This window comes from Nyctereutes procyonoides, unplaced genomic scaffold (assembly GCF_905146905.1).
Source record: "Nyctereutes procyonoides isolate TBG_1078 unplaced genomic scaffold, NYPRO_anot_genome, whole genome shotgun sequence".
Classification (NCBI taxonomy): domain Eukaryota; kingdom Metazoa; phylum Chordata; class Mammalia; order Carnivora; family Canidae; genus Nyctereutes; species Nyctereutes procyonoides.
This window is the reverse complement of record NW_026575134.1, coordinates 11,143,995-11,170,228: the sequence shown is the minus strand read 5'-3', so window position 1 is coordinate 11,170,228 and position 26,234 is coordinate 11,143,995. Positions and strand designations below refer to the sequence as shown.

The 26,234-nt window shown below is 37.2% G+C and overlaps 1 gene segment (V, D, J or C); it reads right to left on the bottom strand.

Annotated features, from left to right (window-relative positions):
* Positions 1–419: 419 nt before the first annotated feature.
* Positions 420–26,234, bottom strand: part of LOC129494356 (T cell receptor gamma constant 2-like) — a 39,838-nt gene continuing 14,023 nt past the window's right edge. The window contains 5 exon segments of the C gene segment in view: positions 420–562; positions 1,685–1,732; positions 10,560–10,685; positions 12,606–12,932; positions 19,493–19,539. Coding sequence covers positions 420–562; positions 1,685–1,732; positions 10,560–10,685; positions 12,606–12,932; positions 19,493–19,539 — 691 coding nt within the window.

Sequence of the window (26,234 nt, the reverse complement as noted above, 5' to 3'; positions counted from 1 at the left end):
TTAGTAAGGAGGTGATCTTCTAGGTATGTACAATAAAGGGCTTCCAAGAAAGAAGAGTTCAAGGACTCCAAGGTAAAAGAGTTCAAGGACACAGCTGGAAGCTGCATGCAGGCTGTACACAGAGGCATGAGTACTGTGTGGCTGAGGAGTGGGTGGGCATTAAGGAGAGAGAAGTGATGAAGCCCCTGGGGATGGACCCCTGTTCCCACCCCTGAGTCATAGCAGAATTTGTTCTTGGTGCAGAGTGAAAGTTTGTGTTTGCCCAGGAGTTTATGAACCCATTCTGCATTGTGACCCTACAGAGAAAGATACATGTGAAAGGAAATAACCCAATCATAGAAACAAAGCCCCACTAGATCCTCAGCAGACATTTATAGGGACAAAAGCCAATGGGTAAAGTGGACCATGTAGGCATCATGTTAGGAACTCTTCCCGTTGCCATCGAGCGCTGGTCTCCCAAGCAGACAGATGGCGATGATGATGGAGTACATCAGGCTCTTCAGGAGGAGGAGGAGGTAGGTGTAGTAGGCAGAGGTGTTCATGAGTTGAAGCTGCAGGGGGTCTAAAAGAAGTATTTTATTAATTTCAGTTTTTTTGAAAGGTCAAGACTTATTCATTGGAGAGTCGTAACTGTAAACATTTCTGATAACCTAGGTTGAAGTGACACTCTCATACCAGCACAACCGAGTAGTAAATACCTCTATCACCCCTCTATCACCATCACCAACACCACCACCACAGAGAGACAACTCAGAATGGAGTTTGCAGGTCAAGTCAGTCAAGAACCTATGAAATTCACCTAGCACATTCCAAAGTATTAAAAATTAAGGTTGTCTTTATAATGAATGAATCCATGGGGGGAAATGCATTGGTAATAGGTGACTTTTTGCATGTTCATCCCCACGAGGGCTCTAGGCAGTAATAAGTAAAAACTAAATGTCACTTGATTCATCTTGATTCAGTTGGTCTGGTTTTCAGCCTCAGCTCTCGACGTGTGGTGTGGAGACTGAATTCATTTTATCTCATTACCCTCACATGTAAAGTGGGAATTAAATCTTTCACAGTGAGTATTAAGAGAATTAAACAAAACACACTCCCAGTGCAGCACATAGCCTTCTGTACAAGAACTTCTCGGTGTCAATTCATGTAGTAAACTACCAGGAAGAACAAAGCTTAAAAAATACAGAAGCAATAAGAAATCATGTTTTCCTCAGTCAGTAGAAAACAGGGCACAGATATGAATGAAATCCATTGTTGAAAGAATTCAGGGCACATCGATGCACCCCTAATTCCTAGTCCTCTCACAGCCAAACCAGAAGTTACTGTGTGAAGATGACTCCTGAGGTTACGCCTGGGAGTCTCAGTGGCTGAGCATCTGCCTTCGACCCAGGGCGTGATCCCAGAGATCCAGGATCTTGTCCCCCATCGGGCTCCCTGCGAGAGGCCTTTTTCTCTCTCTGCCTATGTCTCTGCTTTCTCTCTGTGTCTCATGAATAAATAAATAAAACCTTTAAAAGAGATGACCCCTGAGAAATGGTGGATTGACATAAATATCACAGTCTATTTTGCAAGATTCAGCCATTCTGAAGTTTCTCCCTGAAGCCAGGGGAGTTCAAGGGTTAAGTTGATCAGAAAGGCAAAATGCTACAGCATAGCATAAAGGCAAACAAAGACAAAAACTTACCATTTTCATCATTCAGGGAAGCTTCTGTAGAGTTAATAGCAGCAAATTCTAAAAGAAATGAGGACAAGTATTATTTATTGTTCATATCCATTGTTTAACTTTCCTCTGTGTTGTGGATAGAAGGTAGATGATTAGATAGATGATAGACAGATGATAGAATTTGTCAAGAGCAGAAGAGTCATTACAAATATGAGCCCTACAATTCCAGAAATGGTTGATGTGAATTTATGTAACTTACTAGATCAAATCACATGTTGTATTTCTGCATATAAAGATGTAGTTTATGAATGATGCATTTTTTTCTTTTTTTTTTCCTCACACCTGGAGGGTAATGCCTAACATTATCTTGTTTTCCTTCTGTGCTCATAGCTCATAGCACAGGGACTGCTCCACAGTAGGTGTCCTATAAAGAGTGAAGTAAGTCAATCGGAGAAGGACAAACATTGTATGTTCTCATTCATTTGGGGAATATAAATAATAGTGAAAGGGAATATAAGGGAAGAGAGAAGAAATGTGTGGGAGATATCAGAAAGGGACACAGAACATAAAGACTTCTAACTCTGGGAAAAGAACTAGGGGTGGTGGAAGGGGAGGAGGGCGGGGGGTGGGGTGAATGGGTGACGGGCACTGAGGGGGGCACTTGACGGGATGAGCACTGGGTGTTATTCTGTATGTTGGTAAATTGAACACCAATAAAAATTAATTTATTAAAAAAACAAAAAATAAATAAATTTATTATTAAAAAAATACTATTGAATAGAAAAATAATCAGAAACGGTGGCTGCGGTCCAGTCCTCCATACCCACTGCTCACATGAAGGGTTGCTACCAAAATAAATTTGTCCAACCCTGAAGCCACAGAGGCACCGTACATGTTGGAAGGAGTCTGGTTTAAGTAAATTTCCTCTCTAAGGTAAGAAGCAGCCCTGTCTTTCAAATCATTCATGCCCCAGTATCCTCAACTCCTGCACATGATTCTCTGGACTGATGGTGTTGGGAGGACCTGACAACAATACTAAAGAAGGCCAAACCTATTGACTGATTATTATTGTGTCAGGCACTACGTGAAAGTTCATAGGCATTATCTCATCTCATCTCCCTGTTACATTGATGAGCTGAATTTGTAGAATTCCATGTTACCCAGAAGGAAATAAGATTTAGAGAGTCTATGTCCCTTGCTGAATAGCATATCAGTGATGATCGTCAGAGCCAGCCCTGAAAGGATGGCTGTGGGGGTATTGATGAGCTAGAGCCTGTGGAAAGCATCTTGTTAACCCATAGACATCAAACATAATTCCACCACTGTCACCTCTCAGACAGCATCTCTTCAGCATATCTGAATTAGTCTTAGCAAATGATCATTTTATTAAAGAACCTCATCATTTCTTTTTAAATTTTTTAAGTTTTATGTATTTGAGAGAGAGAGAGTGAGCATGAGCCGTGGAAATGGGCAGAGGGAGAGCTAGAAACTGATTTGCAGCTGCGTAGGGAGCCCAACACATGGCTCAATCCCAGGACTTTGGAAACATGATCTGGGCCAAAGGCAGGCACTTAACTGACTAAGCTACTGATGCACCCCTAAAAGCTCAGCATTTCAGTGCACTTGTTTGCAGGGGTAGGATGAAAGGCCACATCACACTGATAGCTGTCTGACTACATAAACTTGAGTTAAAGTTGTATTTATCTACAGTGTAGAAAAACAAAACAAAACAAAACCACCACCCCCTCAACATACATACAAACACAAAAATCCTTAATGATGATTGACTGTGGATGCAGGAAGAGAGAGCTCTAAGATTTTTTGGTTTATTCTTTTTCACCTCCCGTGTCGTGTATACAGACATGGTTCTGGTGTGCAATTTTATCTACTCCACACAATCTTATGTTGGTGTGCTCTTGAGAAATGGGTGTGAGATATAGTCTTTTGGGTAAATCCCAAAAAGAATAATGTTAGTATAATTATGTTAAATGTTAAAATATCCTAAAGAGCTGACATTATAGTGTCCTAAACATATCTTTCTTTTTCATGCAGTGATGTTATTCATGACATTTGCACCTGAAACTAATATTACACTGTAGGTTAGCTACCTGGGAGTAAAATAAAAACTTCAAAAAGATAAATAAAAATATCTTATCACCATGCATTCATTGATATAAAGACAACAATGTAACAATTTTCATAATATGACTTGTGTGTCCATGGTGCCCTTTCTCAATCAAAGTTGGTTAAAAAGTTTGAAAAGATGAGTTTATCTCTGTCCAGAATCACTCACTGTTCTGTGCATTCATTTATATACATACATATATATAAGCTTTTATTAAAAAACCTTAAAACGTCCATGGATCTGCATTAAAAATCTACTGTAGAATTCCATTAACAGAAGTGCCCTGTTTGTGGCTATGAGAAGACCTTGGGAAACATTCCTTTCAGAAATAAGTGCCATGGAAAGCACATCATTAACAGGAGCTCCTTCCTTACCATAATCGTCGCCATGGAACTTACTATACTTATTACTTTTCTCGGCACACTAGAAAAATCAAAACCTAACATGATACTTCAGCCCAATGGTTTCATTACATTTATGCCATGCCCATTTGTCCCTCTCTGTTAGGTGTAGAAATGAACATTAAGGCTCTCTGTATAATCTGACTTCAGTTAGTTTTAGGGAAGGATATAAATAAATACAATAAATACAGGAATAAATTTATCCATGTCATGTTTTCAAAAACAAGTATTTTCATTGACATAATTTCATTTGCTTTGCATCACATTTCTGGTGAAAGTAAAAGTAAATATTTATTCCTAATTTGATTATGGAGCAAACTGAGAATCTATGAAATAGCAAACATTCAACTGAGTACATTTTGGCTGTATTTTCAACCTATTCATGAATCGAGTATCATCCCATCTAGCAAGTAGGAGGCAGCTCGTAAGGGCTACAGGACAGAGGTTTTTCAAGATAGAGAGGCAGTGAAAAGGAAATTATTAGCAAGGAATTCATTGTTTGAGGCAGGGTCCTTCTCCTAATGGGGAGCAGAAGGGGTCAATCAGTAAACACCCTAGTGCTGATCAGGAAAGTCCATGTCCATTGGCTAAAGGTTCTAGTTCTGGCTGTTGAAACCGCAGTTGGGTAGCTATGAAGACTTGGTTTACTGACTTACAGCCTTAAGCTAATGAGTACATTGTGACCCTGAGGTTTCCTTTACAACAACCCTGCCTTTTGATCACATTCTCATCTTAACCGAGAGACGGGATCAAATTTGAAGGAATTAACACTACTGTCAGCAACTGCTCTGAAGTTCTCACAGTTCCTGTGGATTCTCTGGGTGATATACACAGATCTTGGCCTTTTGCATAAGCTTTGTGATATTCAAGGGTTACCTCTTTAAGCATTATGGTTTTTAGACCTGGTTGTACTCTTCATTCTTTTGTGATATTCCAATCAAGGAAGATCATTTGCTTAAAGGTTACTGGCTTAGAACTTGCCTGTAAAGCTTTTGAAAGAATAAAATGCACCAGGCAGATTGTTATGATGCCCGTAAACAGGGTAGTTCCCCATGTTAGAGGTACATTTTGATGCCATTGCCCCCAATACTCAAAGCAGTTAAAATCACATAAGTAAGAAAGACCCTGCTGAAGGAATCTTTCGTTTAAGCCACATGGATTCCTGCCAAAGGTGTTAATCCTGGTGGCTTCTTGGTAGTCCCTACTCCTTGGGATGTAAACTAGGAGAATCAACCAATGAGATATCCTATTTACCTTGAGAAAATTTTGGACCAGTGTTAGATTTTCTGCTAGCCTGAAATAAAAGTTTGCTCTAAATTCCAGAGGTTACACATATGGCAATGACATGGGAGATACAGGCCATTTCCAGAGTAAGGAAAGAACAGAAGGAGAAAGGATTTCACATTTTGTTAAAATATGAAGTCCTGAAACCCTTTTTAGGTGAACGCAGTCAATTTGGATGTCTTCTATTTGTACTTCTCTCAGCTGTTTCAGAATCTCCTGTGTCTAGGTAGGACCAGGTGTCAGGTGGAAATATTTGTAGGTATGTTATGTGTACAAGGTTGAACCTTTAGTTTTATAGCAGAACCACTTAGTAATGTCCCTCTTCTACTGGGATAGTTGAGGACTATCTTCCTCTGATGATATGTCTAAAATATCTAATCAGCAGGCTGTATACTGTGACTTACAGATCCTTTTAACTGTGATCTAGGAAGGTGTCCATAACCTGTTGATGACAGTCTTGAGCATCAGACATTGGAGACTTACACTATCTCAGACTAGCAGGTAACATAAAAGATCAGCATAAGGTTGTACACTGAGACAGTTCCATGAGATTGGCAAGATTTTCCTAAAGGCTCCTGTGATTTGCCCAGTGAAGAAGGAGCCTTGGTCACTGGAGATCACAGAAGGAGGAGCCTTGGTCACTGGAGATTTTCCAAGGGAAAATCCATTTTTGACACTGTCTTTGCCAGAGTGAGTATATCATTCTCATAGCAGAAAAAGGCTTTAATCCATCCAGAACACATAGAAACAATGACAAGGTCACAGTGACCACACAAACTAAGTGGTATTGGAATGAATTCCACCTGCAGGTGTCAGGGTCCAGAATGATGAGACATGCAGTCTCTGGAGGCAAAAGTAATTATTCCAGAATTATGGTCCAGACACGTTAGATATTAATGGTAAATGGTTTTGTACTATTATACAAGTCTTCCCATTGAAGTCCACTTACACTTTGAGTCTTTTAAAAAGTCCAAAGGAGGGTAAAGGAATTTAAAAAACAAAAACTAAAAGAAATGAGATTTGCCAAGGGATCATGGAAGAACCATGTGGCTGCTCTGGTTTTCCCTCAGCTCTGACTCTTTGTTTAATACACTGCCATGTTTACCCGCCTTCATTTTTCTGATTCAGAAACAGACTGCTGCCAATTTATAAGGCCATCAGGATAACCAACTACTGACAATGAGGAGCCATTTCTTTTGTAGCACCAGAATGGACATTATCTACATGTACCACAATCTTACAAACACAATACCTAGAAAACTTGGTATGAAGTATTTTTTGACAATGCATCCCACGTAATCTGACATACCAAATAGCCAAACAGTTTAACAAACCCGTTGGAATACTCCAAGTCAAAGAGATTTAAGCAGACCAAAATTCCAAGGAAAACAAAGAAACATGAAAAGCCTAAAAAACCATTTATCCTTTTGGCAGGGAGAAAAATCAAACTCCAATGCTGTACCACCTTACTTTGGTTTAAAAATTCTTCATTCCAATCTTTGTCCTGATCACACATAACATTCCTTCCCAAACATCCCCTTTGTACAAACCTCTGCAACGTTTTTTTTTTTTTTTTTAACATTCAGATTTTGTTCTAAGTTTACTTTCTTTAGATGACCCACTTCCCTTTAGGACAAAATCCCCTTTTTCCCCTCAAAAAATATATTTCTGTTCCTCATACATTTTCTTTTGAAAAACATACATCTTAGTTTCTTTGCTTTCCAGGTTGTTTCTCTTATTATTTTAGGAGTCTGCATTACATGTACTAGAATTCTTAACCCCTTAGAAACCTTCATATTTAAAGAAAGCTAATCAGTAAGCAGTTGTGAACAGTTAATTAGCATTCTTTAGATTGGAAAATTTATGAATATATTCCATAATTTCTAGAAATGTGTGCTTCTTCATAAAACAATCTTTCAGTAAAGCACCAAAAAATGACTATGAGTAGGTGCAAACTTCTGTTTCTATGCAGCAAGGAAACAAAAGTAGATAAACCTGTGTTTAGTCACTAATATATTAGTATTTTATCTTGCTTGGAAATGATCTCGATATTGAATGAATATAATGAATGTATCTTAATATGGAAAACACTATGATCTTAAGTTCCTCAAAAAATTGGGAGATTATTTAAAACTTTAGCTAAAATTGTGTATTTTTTATATCTCGTTATCTGAGATTACCCACAAAAACATCATAGGCAAGGGGTGAGAAGGGTGAAATAGGTGATGGAGATTAAAGGGTGCACTTGTCCTGATGGGCACAGGTGATGTATCAAAGTGTTGAATCACCATATTGTGCATATGAAACTAATATAATGTGCTGTGTTAATTAATTGGAATTAAATAAAAAGTGTAAATAATCTTATGAAACATCAAAGTCCATCATTCTCCCAAGCTTTTTCCTATAACATTTTGTAATGGAGATCACATCTACTTACTTGATCTTTAGTAAACCAGGCACATGAAATTTCTGATTTTAGTGCTAAGAAGGCAATACCAACATATCTATTATGCTTAAATCCACCAGAGAATACGTGCCCAGATCATGTAAAATTGAAACACATTCAAGTTAGTCTCTCTCTCTTTGAGAGTTGTAGAATGCCCGATCCTTAAAATTGCTTATATTCAAACCAGGGAAATAAAGCTCTTTACAAATTATTTTTGGCGAAATATCCAGGGCGAAAAAATATCTCACATCGATAAGATATATTTATGGACACACAGACTGGTACGAGGACCTAGGATCACTAATATTTATGCTATTAATTTTAATTTGTATTTGTCTCAGGATTTTGTATTTTGTCTCACTATTAATTTTAAGACTTGTATTTGTCTCAGGATTATCAAGGAGAGTAGACTAGAGTTTAGGCACAAACCTCTACAACGTTTTTATAAACGAACTAGTTTACTAGTTTTTGTAAACTAGTTCGTTTACTTCCCTCAGTCTCAAGCTTTTATGCACTGGGTTTACATTTTAAAGACAGGATAAGATGTGTGACTTTAATGACATACAGAGAATGAATGTTCCTCCAAGAAGCACTTTGCTTTCCTAAAGCCAACCATTTATAAGCCCTTTTTCATAAATAGGAGAAGTTGGGGGATAGATAAAGCAATGGGAGAACTTTGAGTTGCCTCAAGAGCTGCCTTTCTACTTCTGGTAAGATTGGTCAATCCAGTTGGTCTCAAATTCAGACTTGTATTTACATGGAATGACATCATGGATTGATCCATCTAACCAAGCACATGAGCCTCAATTTGTTTCCTTCTCTCTGGGGGCATAGTTTTAGTTTTAAGAATTTCTGACATATAGAGTAACCCCTTGTGTATTACCCGGGTCCCCAAGAGGGTGCAAAGGATACTACCCTCCAAATACTCAGAGTCTCTCACAGTGAGAGCCAAAGGAAGGAGCCAACAATCCGCCAAGTTGCAGGCAGGCAGAAAGTTAAGAGCAATTAGGCAGGATGACACAGGCAGGAAGGCAGGAATAACATCTGGGAGAGAAAAGATCACTAGCAATGGGTCTAGATTTAGAAAGGATGGGATAATGAGAAATTTTACTATCCCTGTGGACAAGGACTTTAGATAGAGATTCCACTAATAATGTGGTTAAGATTTCCACTCTTCCCTCTCCTCTGCCAGATTTTCTAGGATCCTTTGCACAGGACCCAGTATTTACCAGAATTCCACGTGGCTGTTCAAGAGAATAAAGTACATAGCAATATGCCCCTCTGGACAGGGCTCATTTGGGGGCCCTCCTATGAAGGTAGATATGGAGATGTCTGTAAAGCCATGAAATTGACAGTCTTCTGTTTATGGCTGTGTAGTCTGTTCAGAGTGGAAAATCAATTCAGACTAGAATGAGTGCTCAAAGTTGCCAAGAGGGGAGTAGGAGTTAGATCAGTTTCATAGTCTTCTGCTTTAGTTACTTCCTCCATCATTAATCTTTCATTAGCCTTTTGCAACGAGTCTTTCAATGAAAGGACCTTGGAATTGTCAACATCTTACATGGATTCTGTTTAATTAGGGAACCCTTGCTTTTTAAGTTCATATCTTAATATCACAAAATCATTCTAATTCCAATTAGATTAATTAATTCTAATTAATTAATTCTAATTCTAATTCGCAAGTACCCCATTATGGGCATGTATTTCTAGGTTATCATTGCTTTGAGGGCTCGCAGCAGTTTGGTAGGACACTGGCCTCAAATGGAGTTAATCCACACTCCAATCCAGCCATATCTGGCTGCAAATGAGTGGTACTCCACTTTCCTGTCTGGTATTTTTGGGTCTCCAACCTGATTGTTACCAAGTTAATTCCTCAGGACACCAAAGAAGTTTTTAAGAGTTTGCATTTTGCTAGGTATCTTTAATCTGGGACTATAATTCTTAAAAGAAAAATAAACAGGTAAAACAGAAGTAGTGCACTTGACTCTTTAAGGATTCCATTAACAAAGACACTGGGATTCTTGATCAGAAAACTAACACCTAAAAAAGGGTTGTGTCCTGGAATTGGGGATTGTGCGTATTTTGCAGTGTAGCTCCTTGCACAGAGGTTTTCTTGAGGCTGATGAGTGATCTAGTACTGATCCATCCCATTTCCTGACAACCTGTACTATCAGTGGTGTGTTCCTGAGGTAGCAAGTGCTCTAGCAGCCTCTAAATGCTTGACTCTTGCAAGCCAATTTTTGTGTTTTTTCTACCTTTCCCTGTTAGCTGTAGCCTTTATCTACTGGAATGGTGACAATCAATTAGGTGCACATTAGTGTATGAGCTGTAAGAGATGTTTCTGAGTTCTGATACAAGAAGACTCCGCGTGCACCACCAATTCTCCTGGAAACTTGCTGAGGTTTCTATCTTGGGCACTTAGTCTGAAAGGTTAATTGCTTGGCACTGGGCAGTCCCTTCAGCCAGTTCAGTTGAACTCTGTGCAAATATCTAGCTCAATGGGGCTCAGAAAAGACATGCTAGTTTAACTTAACATGGGCATAACACTCTGGCAGCCTAAGCTGCCGTGCCCTGCCAAGCAAAACCAATTAGATTAGGAGGCAGAACACAAAGTGACTGGAGCTGAGAGCAGGAAGAACTCACCCACAGTGCTTGGGACAGGCCTGAAAGATCTTGAACTGGAAGGGTTCAAAGTTACCACCTCTGTGTTTTGCTTTGCCTCTGAATGCCCCGCAGGGTCCATATCGGATTCCATCCTTGCCACCAAATCTGTTAAAGATAAAAAATTCAACCAAGTAAATGTTAAAGATTTTTTTAAAGATTTTATTTATTTATTCATGAGAGACACACACACAGAGAGAGAGAGAGAGAGAGAGAGAGAGAGAGAGAGGCAGAGACACAGGCAGAGGGAGAAGCAGGCTCCATTCAGGGAGCCCGACCTGGGACTCAATCATGGGTCTCCAGGATCAGGCCCCGGGCTGAAGGTGGCACTAAACCGCTGAGCCACCCAGGTTGCCCAAATGTTAAAGATCTAATGGCTCTATTAATCAATTAATTTATGAAAGGACTACAGGAAAGGAAAAGTTTTTAACAATAGAGAGGGACCCAGGGGGGAAAAGGGAATTCTTAGAAAGCAATCCATTGTCTTAGGCAAGGTTACTCTCCCATGGGGATGGGAATGAGTCAATCAGGAAGCTTCCTGGGGATGACCAGGAAATTCCCATGTTGACTAGTTAAAGGTTACTCTTCTCCTTGGGGTGGGAAGGTGAAATTGCTCTTAGATTAGGTATTAAGTCCTGGTTTAGTGACTTGGGCCATAAGCTAAGTATTGCCATTTTGGGTCTGTGGGGTGTTTTCAACACTCCAAGAACATAAACTCACTTCAGAAAGTTAGACTTGATATAGCAAAGCTCTTCATAGGTCTTGTTATGTGCTTGTTCCCCACTGCTTAGAATGTTATTAATCACAAGGAAAATCCAAAGTGGTTCCTTCTTATGGTGTCTCTGGGCCTTTGGTCTGTGATGTCAATGCCAGGACTTGACTTGTGAGTCTAATGAGTTAGTAGATCACAGCGAGGCTAGGCACATTTAGCCATCTGCCCACACTTTCTAAATATGACCAGCATCTCTCCCAGTGAGGCTCCTTTGGAACACCATGCTTAAATCACAAGTGACCCTGATTGATTACTGTAGTTATCCTCCTTGGGACAGTAGTTCATCGTGCATCCTTTCCAGTCTGGCACACACTAGAACTGAAACAAATGTTTGCTGAGCAGTTTTTACCAATGGTAAGAATACATTCATTGTGTAGAATGCATGAATATTTAAGACCTTAGCATCACTCAATCCTTATTTACAAAAATTCACCTTATGCTGGCATATAAAATACAAATCTAAAAAACTCAAGACCATACTAAAACCTCAGTTGCCAAAATATTATTTCTGGTTGAATTGCGTTCTGGCCCCGTCAAATGAAGATCATTTTGTCTCTGACAACTCATTGTTCATGGGTGATACTTTGAATAGAGCAAGATTGAAGTGAGAAAGACTTCTGACTGCTGGATAGAACATTCTTGAATGACGCATAATTGTTCTTAATTCCTGATCAAGTGAAATTATCAATAGTAGACTCTGAGCATTTCTTGTGTACCAGGTAGCTAGGTGCTTTCACGTGTATTTTTTCATTTAATCCATGAAATGACTTTAAAATCATCACTGTTTCATTAATATTTGGATGCTAAAACTAAGGCTTGAAAGGCTAAGTGAATATGTCATTTTTTCCTCTGTATATTCCAAAGGCCATACTGTTGTTGTTTTTTTTTAAATTAATTGCATATTTCTTTTGAAAGAGAGAGAGAGTGAGCACGGGGAAGGGGCACAGGGAGAGATACCCAAGCAGACTCCATGCTGAGTGCAGAGCCCAATGCTGGGCTCAATCTTAATACCCTGAGTCATGACCTGAGCTGAATGGAGAGTCAGATGCTCAGTTTACTGAGTCTCCCAGGCCCTCCAAAGCCCATACTATTTGAAGTCTATGGGGGAAATAGGACATTTATGCTAGCATGAAAGGCAACAACATTAGAAAAAAATTTTAATTTCATGTTTTCATTAATACTTGACAGAAAAGTTAGGTTTTTCTCTTCAAAACAAAGGATTCTGGGAGGTTGTATTCATGTTTGTATGCACATACCTTTGTTTATTGAAGGAAAATCAATCTCTTGTTTAACCCTTTCTTTATTCCTCTCATCTTTGACAATGCATTGGTGTTCTTTATCCATTGATTTTTCAGTCACGGTTAGCCAGCTGAATTTCATGTATGTGTCCTTAGTCTTCATGGTGTTTCCCTGCTGGGATTGCAGAATTGTTTTGCCATTCTTTTCTTTCCAATCTATCTTAAAAATATCAGGAATAATATCCTCAAGAAGACAAATATATGTTCCAACCTGATGGACTTTTATTTCAGCAATTGAAGGAAGAAAAATTGTGGGCTTGGGGGAAATGTCTTCAGGACTTTTATCTGTTGGAGACAGTGGAATAACAATTAAAACTTAAATAAAGAAACACAAGTATTTTATGGTTTGGAAATACCCAACACATAGTGAAACAAAAAGTTGCAAAAGAATTAATGGTTATCATGGGCTTTCATCCACAGTGGGTTTTGAGGTGCTTATTTCTAGTTTCCATGGGAAAAGAAGTTGTAGAAGTTATGTAATTTGCCCAAAGTCATAGCTATTAAGTGAAAGAGTCTGGGTCAAAAAGTGAAATATTTTGACATAATACACAGTCACTTGTTTGAATGGTAATCTATCAAGTTGATCTTTAAGTTACAATTATGGATCTCATGTCCACTTGTGATACTGGAATTCTTTTCCTTGATTTCTGATTTTATAGAACATCTAATTCTTGCATCTAAACCACTGCAGGATTTTGTAGAAGGCAATGTGTAAGGCTGAACTTCCAAATTAATTGCAACGCCTTAAATTTAGAAACAAATGCAATATTTCCAAAACTCATATTTAAAAAAAATTTAAGTGTTCAGAAATGTTCTTATAGTACCCCAATCAAGAAATACATGGTCAGAATTTTGTTTTGCTTTAGGAAATGTTAACTAAAAGTACATTTTGTGTTGGAATTTTATTTGAAGTTGAAGCATAATTAAGATGACACCATATTATGAGTCTTAGCATCCCTCCTCAAAGTTGAATCTGCCCTACAAGCCTGCTAAACTTGCTATGGTATCCTTCAATTTTCTTTCATTTCACCTGCTGAATAAATTTATATAGAATGGTTACCAGCTATGGTAACCATTGTTACCAGTTATGGTTAGAGTTTCTTGCAGACATAATATCAAATTATATAGTGAAACATCATGGTTTTCAAGGGCATGTCGCTTGAAGGCTAGAATATTCCTCAGTTATACTAATGAATCTATCATAAATGGTAGGACCCATTCCAATTTGAGTTCCCACTGAAACACAAGTGCTTTACTGATTTTCTCTTTCAACTAGTATGGAGTTAGAATTTCGTGGGTAACATCCTAAGAACTGAATTCTTCCTTTGAGAATAAAGAATAAAAAATTCTTCAGGAATTTTGCTTGTCTCCAAAGCTCCTGACTTTTATACTAAATTGATAAACAAACAATGATGGTTTTTTTACTCCCACTATAAATAGATATTCATTCATAATGTGCTTACTTTAATTTTGTACATCTTGCCTGTAGTGCAAATAGTATGTTACTGATTAAGACAGTAGTAAGACACTGTATAGTTCCTCAACCATACACTTTTTTTAATTTAAAAAGCATGTTTTATAAAGCAAAATTTATTTCTCAAAGTACATGGTATTCAATAATTTTTGCCTTTAATGAACACATTAAAGAATCTAGCTTTCATTTTTAAAAGTTGGTTTTTCATAGGAATACTCCTGATTCATCATAGTAAAAAACTTGAAATTCAAATGATGAACTTGAAAAATTTCTGAAAGTTAAGACTTTGTGCTTAGCTTCTGTCACCTTTTCTTGCTAGATTCCTAAAGTTTCATTCTTTTCAGGATAGATGGTAACTCTCTCAATATGATAGTTAACTGAGCATTAAATAGTATTCTTGATTACATATAGTTAGTGTTTACATTTTATGTAATTATATTACATGGGTTTTCTTTCAGCATTCTTATTTAAAAAGATTCTATATATTTCTTTGAGAGAGAAAGAGAGAGAGAGAGGCCGAGTGAGAGGGAGAGAGAGAATCAGGAGCAGACTCCACACTCAGCTTGGAGCCCAACACCAGGCTCAGGGCTCAATTCCACAACCCTGAGATCGTAACTGGATATTTAACAGAATGAGCTACCCAGGTGCCACTCAACATTCTTTATTAAACTTATTAAGAATGCTTTTTATGGCCACAATCATTTCATTGATGTATAAAATACAAACCAGGTTTCGAAATAAATGTTTTCAATATATTTATATATATTTATAATCAAAACATTTTCACATAAATTGACTTAGTGGTATATATTTGATGAATATGAGGCAGTAAGAATGGTATATAAATTAATTAATTGCATCCACATTTTAATTAATCATGGTATTTCAAACCGGCATACTAATATTGATTTGAAATTCCTCTATTTTATTCTTCTAATTTTTCTCTTATTAAATATATAAAGCTATTTCATATGTAAATATGAACTCCAAATTAATTCCATTTCTAAGTATATTTAAAAGTACTAAGTATCACTAACTATATTCCTATGTATTTTCTTATTTATTTATTTATTTATTTATTTGAGAGTCCATGCTATCTTCTATCATTCCAATTTTAGTATATGTGCTGCCAAAGCAAATATGTCCTAATTTTTCTAAATAAAATTTAAAATTTTAATTATTTTTCTACTAAATACAAGTATGAAGGCCAAGCTCGTTAGTGTTAAACATAATATCATGTTAGATAAAAAGTTAAAATATAAGTACATACAACAACACATTTAAATTTGATTCTTGTGCCAAGTATGGGAAAAGTCCATTACAGAAATACCTCTAAATATAAGTGTTTTGTATATCAATGGAAAGTCAGATAACTTTTCACTGGAGTGGTTAGAAGTAAAGCTGAATCCTCTGGAGAATTTCTGCTCTGTCAATGTGATTGGCTACTAACCAATCTGGATAACCAATCTGGATACAATCCTCCCTTTAGGATTGAAATGAGGTAAGATCTATGAGGCACCTATTGTGCTTTACACAACATGCCAAGTACCTTACAACCTCTCACTTAATTTTCATATGACCCTTGCTCATACATCCTGTTATCCCATCTTGTGGATTATGAAACTGAGGCCAGAAGATGAACACCCAAGTTCACATCAGCAGCAAGTGGTGGAGTCAGAGGTCTAGGTAGCCTGACTCCAAAACCCAGGCTCTCTGAAAACATCCTCTCACCATCAGAAAAGGAAATGAGTCAATTCACACAATTTATGTCATGAGCAACTTCATTCTTGGGACAAACCTTTCAAGACAACTACATATGTCGTGCATGAGCACTTTAAGCAAGTCTACATGGACACAAAGTCAGATCCTATTATATATTTGCACAGTGCTGTATATGCTGACCTTTACTGGAAGGATTGATATTAAAATATCTTCTAAGATTTCTACATCTAAACATGCTATGAAAATGAGAGATTTAATTAATATTACCATTAGTATTAGAAATTTAATTGTGATGATTTTGTCCTCCAAAACATTTTAATCTCCTGGGACCAAATCTTCCTTTACTAACAAGAATGCAGTATTTGGGGATAGCAACTGGACCTATGTCAATGGAGCATCAAGATTCATCCCTTCATTTGCATTTCACATTGCTCTACTATGTCTGGAATTCTCTGAACGCTCATCAAGGAAAATGTGCCTTTCACACACCATTCATTAGTAAGTCACTTGTCTTATTTTATCCAATGCCTTTCCAGTGTTAAGGAAATCAAAAGGAACATAGTAAAGCCTAGTAATAATGGGGTAAGTTCATGGAATTGCTTCACCTGTGTTTCAAAAGCAAATGGCATATTTTCCCACCAACATCACAATCTATGAGCATTTCAATCTTTCATCAGAAATTTCTACCTCAAACTGACTTCTGTCCAGATCATGTCCAAAGTTTGGCTTCAAACTTCTACAGTTTTCCTTCATGATGGAATAACAAGATCAATGGCTGGTTGCCTGGTCCTCCAAGCCTCTCTATTGTCACATTACATCACTAGGCTGCTACCTGCCTGACCAGGTCTGCTGAAGGTCACCATCTGTAAGTGACATTAAATGTCATGATGCCCATAGTGATGATGCAGTAATAGCATGAAATGCATTTATTTAAAGACCTTTTCATCCATTTTACAAATTGGATGTGGAAGGCAATGCCCACTGTGTCACTTCACAGTCCTCCTAAAGGACTCATGCTTTGAAGTCTTTTACTCATTTTATGGTGGGGAAAACAAAAACATATTTGAAAACTTGGTGTGCTTCATTTTAGCAGTTATTAAAAGGTTGTACTGCAAAACGTTTTTCTCCTATCTTTGAATGGTCTACCCCATGTTTCTAGCCGGATAACCACGGGCCTTTTTTTCTACTTTCCTTAGTGCTTTTGGTCTTCTGTTTGTATCTCCAGGCCTAACTGTACTTGTGTATTTTATTTTAGATCTTCTCAAGTAGATTTTGGAAATTGGAGGTATAAGTAGATGAGAAATGGGTTGTGCATTAGAGCTTGTTTCTTTTTCTGTCCCAGAGCTTGATAGTTCAGTGAGGTCTCCCTTGAAGGTGACATGAAAAGTGGCAGAAGATATTTGCAAATCCTGCTCTGCTATGTAGATGGAAAACATTCAGGATTGAAACATGCTGAAATGTCAGAGCATAAGGTGAGGCTTTTATTCCCAACGTTATGCCTCATAAAACAGAGGGTGCCTTCTGTTTTAGTTTGAGCAAATTCTCACTTTAAAAGAGGTTCTTCTAATACTCTACTTTGACAAGTATGACACTTGGGTAAGATATCAACCTGAAATAAACTCATTTGAAGCTCATTTAGAGATAATGCTGGTAAAACAATAAAGAACTTTAATTGGGATGATGAATATTACTTGGGACTAAAGTCTTTATACTTTACAGTTACATTGTACATATACAGTATGATAGAATAAATGAAAAAATGCTTTTATTTTGTAAGTGGATATCTGTCTCTTCCAATAGAACATCTAGTGACATCATCATAAATGTATCACCAAACACTCAGACCCTATGATGACTCATAAATTTGCTCTAAATATACATTTTAGATGCATGTGAAGAGTCTGACTAAAATTTTTAATGAAATATGAGGGCAAACAATATATCTCAGTGATATTTATAAAAATATAATATTTTATGGATATAATCCAATGAAAATATAAAATATTAAAAGTGAGTATTTGAAGGATACCTGGGTGGCTCAGTTGGTTAAGAATCTGCCTTTCACAGCTCATGATCCCAGGGTCCTGAGATGGAGCCCAGTGCATTGGGCTTCCTGCTCTGTGGAAAGTCTGCTCCCTCTGTCTCTCCCCCCAGTTCATGCATGAACTCACTCTCTCTCTCAAATCCTTCAAATAAATGAAAAATAAAACCTTTTTTAAGAAGGTGAATATTTGACCTGATATGTATATTAGTGTAATTTTTTATATTCAATTATAAAAATTCTCCCTTGTTTACTTTCAGACGTTTCCACTGAAAAGTGAGAGATCAACTTATGTTGAGGTTAAGAATATATATGGTAATGCTTACTGCATTCTACTCATTTTTAGAAACATGTAACAATGATTCTTAGAAATTGCAGTTATTCTGCAAGTACTTATCAATTGTTCTGAAGTGACCTGTAGACTAGATCATAATATATTTTTCTGTACACTAACACTGGAGGATAATTGGAATTTGTAGAACTGACTTTTTCAGTGAATGACCATGTCCCAACCAATGCAGCAGCTTTTTCCATATTTAATTTCATTTATCTCCACAACATCCACTTGAAATGGTTGTTGCATTGACAAAATGAATGGATGGAAATATAGCAAATGTTAACAGAATAAGTGTCATTATAAATTTTATACTTTATTTTTTTCTCTTTTCCAATTTTTCTCTAATGGGCATGTATTATTTTTTATGTTTTTAAGAAAGTAATAATCAGTGAACCAAAATTTATTTGCTGAATGGTGATGATACAGAAAGTGATAGATCCAGAGTCATAGTCCACATTTTTATCTACACCACACTCTCCTAAAAAATATTTTTTTCAGCCTTGTAAGTTTTATCTATCACCTTTATTTAATTATATTGTTAGAATTTACGTTGCAGTCAGTTGGAAAAAAAGGTGACTAGAACATTGCTTTTCAATTATGAATGCATGTGTGCCTATGATCACAACCACTAAAGACACCAAAATATGTCATTTCTTCCACTTTTCCAGAGTTTCATCAGCCTTGTGAAAATTCTTTAAAAACATTTATTTGACCAAATCCTAGGGGAGGTACATTCCTGTGAGATATTGTCCCTCACCCAGGAAAAATTTATCTCTAAGGCTAATGAAGATGGACAAATTTACTAGACTGAATATAGAAAAAATAAACTCAGCTTATGACACTCTTGGAGATGTTTGTGCAGTTAAATATATCAATACCTGATATGAATAACTTTCAACAAAATGGGAAGTTTATCAAGTTTTGGTTCATTCTTTCCATTGGTTATTATGGAATCAAATAAATAAGATACACAAATTTCTTTACAAATCTTTCAACACAGAAATCCCTAAAGGTCCTAACATTTATACCCCTTAGGGGATCCCAGTGCTGTAGAGAGTTAAGTCCTTGTAATAATCTCCATTTTAGCTCAGTCAGCAACTACCCCTAGGACTGGGCAGAGTCAACCACCTCTCCAAGCATTTCACTGCTAATTATGCCCAAACTGGGACCAAATCCTGCACTTCAGAGCCAGTACCAGCACCTAGCCTACTGCTCCTGCATCACCTGCCTCCCCTCCCTACCTTGCACTGAAGAATTTAAAAACACTTTACCTGTAACCCTGAGAATTGTGCCAGGACCAAACACTTTGTTGCTCCAGCTATTCCAGGAACACTGTCTGAAAAGCTTTTACAAAAATCTCCTTTTGTACCTCTTTTAAAAGTGTGCCCATATTTCTTCCAATATTTATATAAATGTATATAAATAGGCCTTGCTAGCATTAAACAAAGACAAATTTCAAGCAAAATCACATTAGATATAAATGTAGTCAATAATAGATGAACTGACCCTTCCCTGCTTGGGAAGTTTAGGTCGGTCGTTTCCATCTCACACACAAGCATTGGAGAGGCTGATTTTTACCTTTTTTTTGGCATTTTCCTTAAACTTCAGAATTTTAAAAGATTTTTTTAAAAAAGGTTAAAAAACCTTAAAAGGTTTTCATTTATTATATTGGTTCTTTCCTAGAGTGTAATTTACAATTACTACTTCTATGATTTTGAGAGGAACAAAAATAGAAATAGTGTATTTTAATATTTAATACATGAATTTTCATTATTTTTTAGGTTTTTAAAATGTTTTCTAACACATTGAGGGTGTATATCTAGTTATATTATAAAGTAAATACTTTCCAGAATTTAGTCCCCACTGGTAGGTGGCCAGATGAGTTGTTAGGGAGTGTGAAATAATAAGGATGATCTCTTAACATATTTATTCCTGAAAGACTGTTCCTTTGAACTTGAAATTACCCTAACAAGTTCCAGGGCATTGATTTAAAATCCTGTGCTGCTCATCAGAGGATCCTATTTGTTTTGGCCTTTCTGCAGCTGCCCAGCATGAGTGGGAAGGCTGCTCTGAGTTATGCAGTTGACTCCTGCATGTAGTACAACCGCTCCCATTCTCTGCAAGCTTTGGTATTTCCAGCATTTTGATGCCGATACTGAAAGTTTGAATGAAATGGTATCAAAAGGACTGGACCTTTAATAGAAATGCCCTAAATTATGAGAATTTAACAAACATTCAACAGGATTTAAATGATATCTTGAGGCAAAAGAGGAAGTTTTAGTGCCATGATTAAAAGCAGAAGCATTATTTTCTGCATGAGGAGTAATGCCAATTATGAGCTATCACTAGTTAAACATTCAGCTGCATAGGCTATTTAAAAGGTCAGACTACAAAAAAGTATATGTTCTGAATAAAAGGATGGCTGAAAGCTTCCGAAAGCATAAAATGGTGTACACTATGCCCTTTGGAACAAACCAGTATCTACTGGGTCCCAATCTTTGCCATAGTAACTAGCCATGTGAATTTAGTCAAATCACTGAACTCTCTAAGCCTCAGTTTACCCATCAGTGAAATTGGGATAACATTTTCCTGAACAGCATTCTTAAGGATTGAGAATAAGGACAGAAACAGGTATCTGACTTTCAATAAATATTAACTATAGTATCATTGTCTTTAATGGGATGGTGTGAGGCCCCTTTATCAAATTTTCCACAAAACTAATATATATATATTTTATAGGCAATAATTATTTATTATATACCTTAAGAAAGCAAAAGAGCTCATAAGTCCCACATTCTGTGTCTCTGGCCACAGGCCAAAAAACATGGGGCTCCATCAAGCCACATTCTAGAATATTTGTCCACAAGGCTGCAAGCTTATGAGTGTTGGGACTGTGTCTTGTGCCCCCAGTTAGTTATCTCTAGCATCCAGGATAGAAACTGTCTTCAATAACTGTTTACTGAGACAATAAATGAACAAATGAGGATGTTTACCATGCAGACAGACTCTTTTCGTGAATTCTGGGTCTGAAATGGTTTAATGAGCTCACAAATTCCATTAAACTGTATCATCTCTAGAAAGTAGTGCAAGACTCAAAAGAGTACAAATTTTGACTAATCTCAGCCAACCTACCAAGAAGCTAGAGTCATAAGAATATGTTGACTTATGTTCTATAGCCATCCACTGCTCTAACTCATCCACTGAAGAATAATTTTTTTGCACTGCTCTTAAAGATGAGATCAAAAGCAATCATACATGTTTTGCAGATTATTAGAGAAAGGAGCACTATTTGCCAAAAAAAGGGAACATTTCATCAAAGTATTTCTCACTTAAAAGACCATCTACAAGATAACCAACTTGAACAAAGAGCTTACACAAATAGTTCACACAGTCCTAGAAACATTTTAATTTCAAGGCTGCATTTACACCTTTGTGTGTATATTTTCTAAAAGTAGAATTTCAATCTGCTTGCAAGCAGGGAATTAAAAACCTTGTCTATGAAGTAGTTTTGTATCCATATATAGAGACCAGTTCCTGTATAATTGTTGTCCGTATGCTGAGGTGATCCTACATTGTTTTTTTCTAAAAAACATCTCTCAGTTTTTCACTCACAGAATCAAAAAAGAACAAAGTTGCTTACCATGAGGAGTTACTATAAACCTGGTAACTTCTGTAAATTTCTTGATCCAACCTGGTCAGATGTTACCACACTGGTTTGAGCTTCTACAAAAATGTCTACCTTCTCCTGATCTTCACTGCATGGCCAGTAGGTAGAAATCTTGCATTGGCAATTGATCTTTGAATTCACTTAAAGTACTTGAATATAGGCTTCATGACATCTGATATATTCTAAGTTTTCCTCAATTAATTGACCCAAATGTCTGTTTTTATGGAGGCAGTAAACACAGAAAAATGCTGATCAAAAATGGAGGCAATGGGAGCAAATAAAAAGAAAGAGAGAAAGATATATAGAGATAGAGAAAGAAAAAAAGAAAGAGAAAAAAGAAAGAGAAAGAAGAAATAGGGACCAAGTGGTCAACCAACAACTTGTCTCAATTACTGGGAACAGTGTTCAGAGAATGAAGATATTTTGATCTGCAGGTGTTCAGTGCGTGAAGCTGCTCAGAGATGCATCAAAGGAAAAGCCCTCTGTTCTTACGAACACCAGGCCTGCTATGTCAGCAATGTGGGATTGCGTTTCCAAAAGAGGATATGCTTCATAACTGAAAAAGCAAACATGCCAACAGAAATATACTTGAGAAACATGAACAATGTTTTCCATTTTCACCAAGACACTTTCACCATTTGGAAACACTAATCTATAGCAGGAAAAGCAAAAATGAAAAATAACTTCCTTGATGACAGAATGTTCCTGGAATGAAAAGAATTTTGTAGAAGTCTAACACCCATAGAAAAATAGATTCCTTATTAAAACTGGAAATAGAAAACTAACCCAGTTCTATGATATGTTGAAACAAGAAGCCTCTTGGAAGCTATTCTGTGAGCTTGGGAAATGTAAAGTCCTGCCCCTGTGGATAACTAACTTTGGACAAGGCATTTGAATCCCTGGCCCCTTACATCTCCATTTGCTGAGTGGGCATTGGGCTATGTTCAAAGGGCCCTTCCTGATCCAACAGCTAATGATTCTAGATAATAGCAGGTGGCTTCATCAAACTTGATGACATTGAGGATTCTGATGTAACAGACTCCGTTGTCTTTCTTACTCTGTGTTCAAGCAGGAATTGGGCTAGTATTGCTTGTTATCTTGGATGAGCCATCCAGGATTTATTTCAAAGGCTCTCTTCCTTTTTGTTGATATCACTGCACAATGGCCATCTCCAGGGAAACCCTCGAGAGCTTGCAACCTATATGCAAGCTTCTGTCTGCTGTTCTGGTGAAGGAGACTTGATCCTTAGAGAATCTCAGTTTGCTATCTTTATTTGGAAGCCAAAGGAGAGAATTCAGAGAAACTTGAACAAGTTAACAGTGGTCATGAAAACAGTGAACAGAGAAGAAAGGGGTATAGACAACCAACAAATTCAAGTGAAAGATAATTGTACATCCATGGGATTGGCATTGCTTCTGGCTAGTCAGAATTTTCTCCAGAGGGGCTTTGAATCAGGACTGGGGAGGTGGGGCACATGACTGGCTCAGTGGTTGAGCATCTGCCTTCAGCTCAATTTGTGATCCTGGAGTCCTGGGATAGGAGTCCCATATCAGGGTCCATGCAAGGAGCCTGCTTCTTCCTCTACCTACATCTCTGCCTCTCTCTGTGTCTCTCATGAATAAATAAATAAAGTCTTTTTAAAAATGAAAAAAAAAAGACTCAGGAGGTAATGGCGGTCCTTGTTTTTCAGAGGCAAAGACAGGTGAGGAAGATTTGCGTTAGAACTATGGAAAGAGTGTCCATGTTATTTTTATTATGTTCCTGCTATAAAAAAAAAACCATCGGATCCTAAAAGACCTCACCAAACAACCATGTTATAATAATTCAATGTTATTTATCTTCCTTTGGGGGGCAACACCTTCATAGTTTTCCTTTATGTTTTGCTTCAAACACACCTATCCTTAAATTCTTTTTCACTCTGAGATACAGACTTTTCACCCTATTTGGCAAGAGGATAGGGAGCTATAAGGCTATCATGAAAATTGGAAGAAAAGACTTATTATAGTATATAATAACAATGAGAAAATAATCCCACAATTTTATGCAGAAATAGATACATTTATATATCAATATTTGAAGAAAGTTCACAAATTTGGGGGGATGTTAAACAATTACTGTACTTTTTGATTTAGATGCTCTGACATTATTATACTCTGCTGTGAACGAAGAAATCTCTTGAAGAAAAAGAATCCTTTGTTTCATTACCCTGAACTCTTCCAATTCATGATTCTTAGGTTTGCAAAATAATGCTAACCTTACTGTCATTTGGAGAACAATGTAAGATGTGACTTTCCAAGAGTCCCTGAGCTCCTGTGTTAGCTGAGATGGCTCAGTCAAGCATTTTAGTAGTTATGGGAAAGGACACAGTGATGTGTTGACCCTGTGCTAGATAGAACTGTCCTGTATAGAACCTTCTGTAGTCCCCAGAAACCCTATGAGATTTACTGACTTTCCTGGATCGTGGTGCCAGTGAAGTGGCTGAGCAGATATTCAAACCTAGGTTTATATCACTCCAAAGGCCTTGTAGTTTCCATCATTCATTCATTCACTGAAAGTCAGCACCTCATTGCGCACACTGGTATGAATTGCTTCCCAGGGAGCTTCTATTGGTGGAGAGTTAGAGAAAATTCACACTTCCAAAGCCAGCTTAGTCCCCAGAGAGATAAGGATAGAAGAGAAAGTGACTTGGGTCACTTGGGCTTGGATTAAGTAGTCAGGAGTTAGACTGGATTAGAAGTTTGTTGTTACAATGTTATCAGGGTTGAAATTTAATGCTCTAGTTCTACTTTGCCTTTGTCTCCTTAGTTGTCATTGAGTCTTCTCTTTTTTCTGCTACCCAGAGGAAGTCTGCCTCTTGAAACTCTTTAACTGTTATCCCCTATTATTTTATTCAGGGTTTGCTAGCATGATGGTGAAAGTCCAGGGAAGGAGACATTGTCTGATATATTAATTACGTCTCTATTTTAAGCAGATATAATGAAAATATGTCCTAAGGATGTGGCCTTCACAAGTATTCCTGCCCCCTTTCCAGAGGTGGAATATGTTCGATACTTGTCTCCCTCTCCCACCTACTCCAGGCCATGGTTTTCATGCCCATCCTTCTGCAGAGGGAAACCTTGTTACTTTTGGACATAGGGGAGATGTTCCTTGCAAAGACTTGGTGGTCCCCACCTTTGCCTTCCCTCAGCTGCAGTGAGATTCCACCAGCACCTTTCCCTGCAATGAAGTCACTTTTTCTTACAGTAGCAATGGAGTAGATGAGGTCTGGGTGGATTTTAGTGGTAGGTGTTGTTCTTCTGCAGTACCAAGGGGGAAGCTCCCTCTTGATTGTTCCTTATCTTAACTGCAAGAATTTTGTGGGGCTCACGGAGAAGATGCTTAAAAGGTGCTAGGAAATATAATTGATATGGTCCCAAGGGTTCTCACTCTCCCACTAGTCAACTGAGCTCTTATTATTTAGTTTACAAATTCAACTTTAATCTGTGACCAAATGAATGTGTTTGACAAGGTCTGTGCAAGGTAAGCAAATGCTCACCTCCTGTTTTTCCCCTTTCAAGTGCTTGTCTGCCTCCAGTTTTTGTACAATCACACACCCTACAACTTGAGTTCTCTGATGGACACAAAGTATTACATTTCATTTCTGCTCTTTGGGATACTATTGTAAAATGGCAGCAGTGCCATTTCCAGCTCTCTCCATCTCTCCACCTCTATAAAAGAGGACATGCAGGTCCTCTTCCTTTTTTGTTTGTTTGTTTTTATATTTTCCTTACATTAAAGTCCTACAAAAAACAGAAGGGTAGTAAATTTCAGGTAAATGCTGTCTAAATTCTATTTGTCTTTCCCATTTTTAATTAGGTTTCTTTTCTTATTATTGAGTTATAATATTTCTCTCAATACTCTAAACACCAGTCTTTTCCCTACTTTGCCTTTTGGAAATATTTTCTTCTAACCTGTGGCTTTTCCTTCCATCTTCCTTCCATTTTCCCTTTTTTTTTTCTTTTTTTTCTTTTTTCTTTTTTCTTTTTTTTTTTTTAGTCTTAGCAGAAATGCTAATTTTGAGAAAGTGCATTTTATCAAATATTTCATTTAAGATCTTGCTTTTGGTGTCCTATACGAGTACTCTATGTCTAACCAAAGGTGATATAGATTTGTATTTTCATCTGGGAGTTTTATTTTTTAATTATATATTTATAACTTAGAAAATGTTCTTAATTAGTTTATGTATATGGTGTTTGGTATAGATAGTGTCGTTCTGGTATTGTTTTGTTTTTCACATAGAGGAACAATAGTTCCAATACCTTTTGTTGAAAAGTCTATTCTCTGTTCACTGGATTTCTTTGACACCA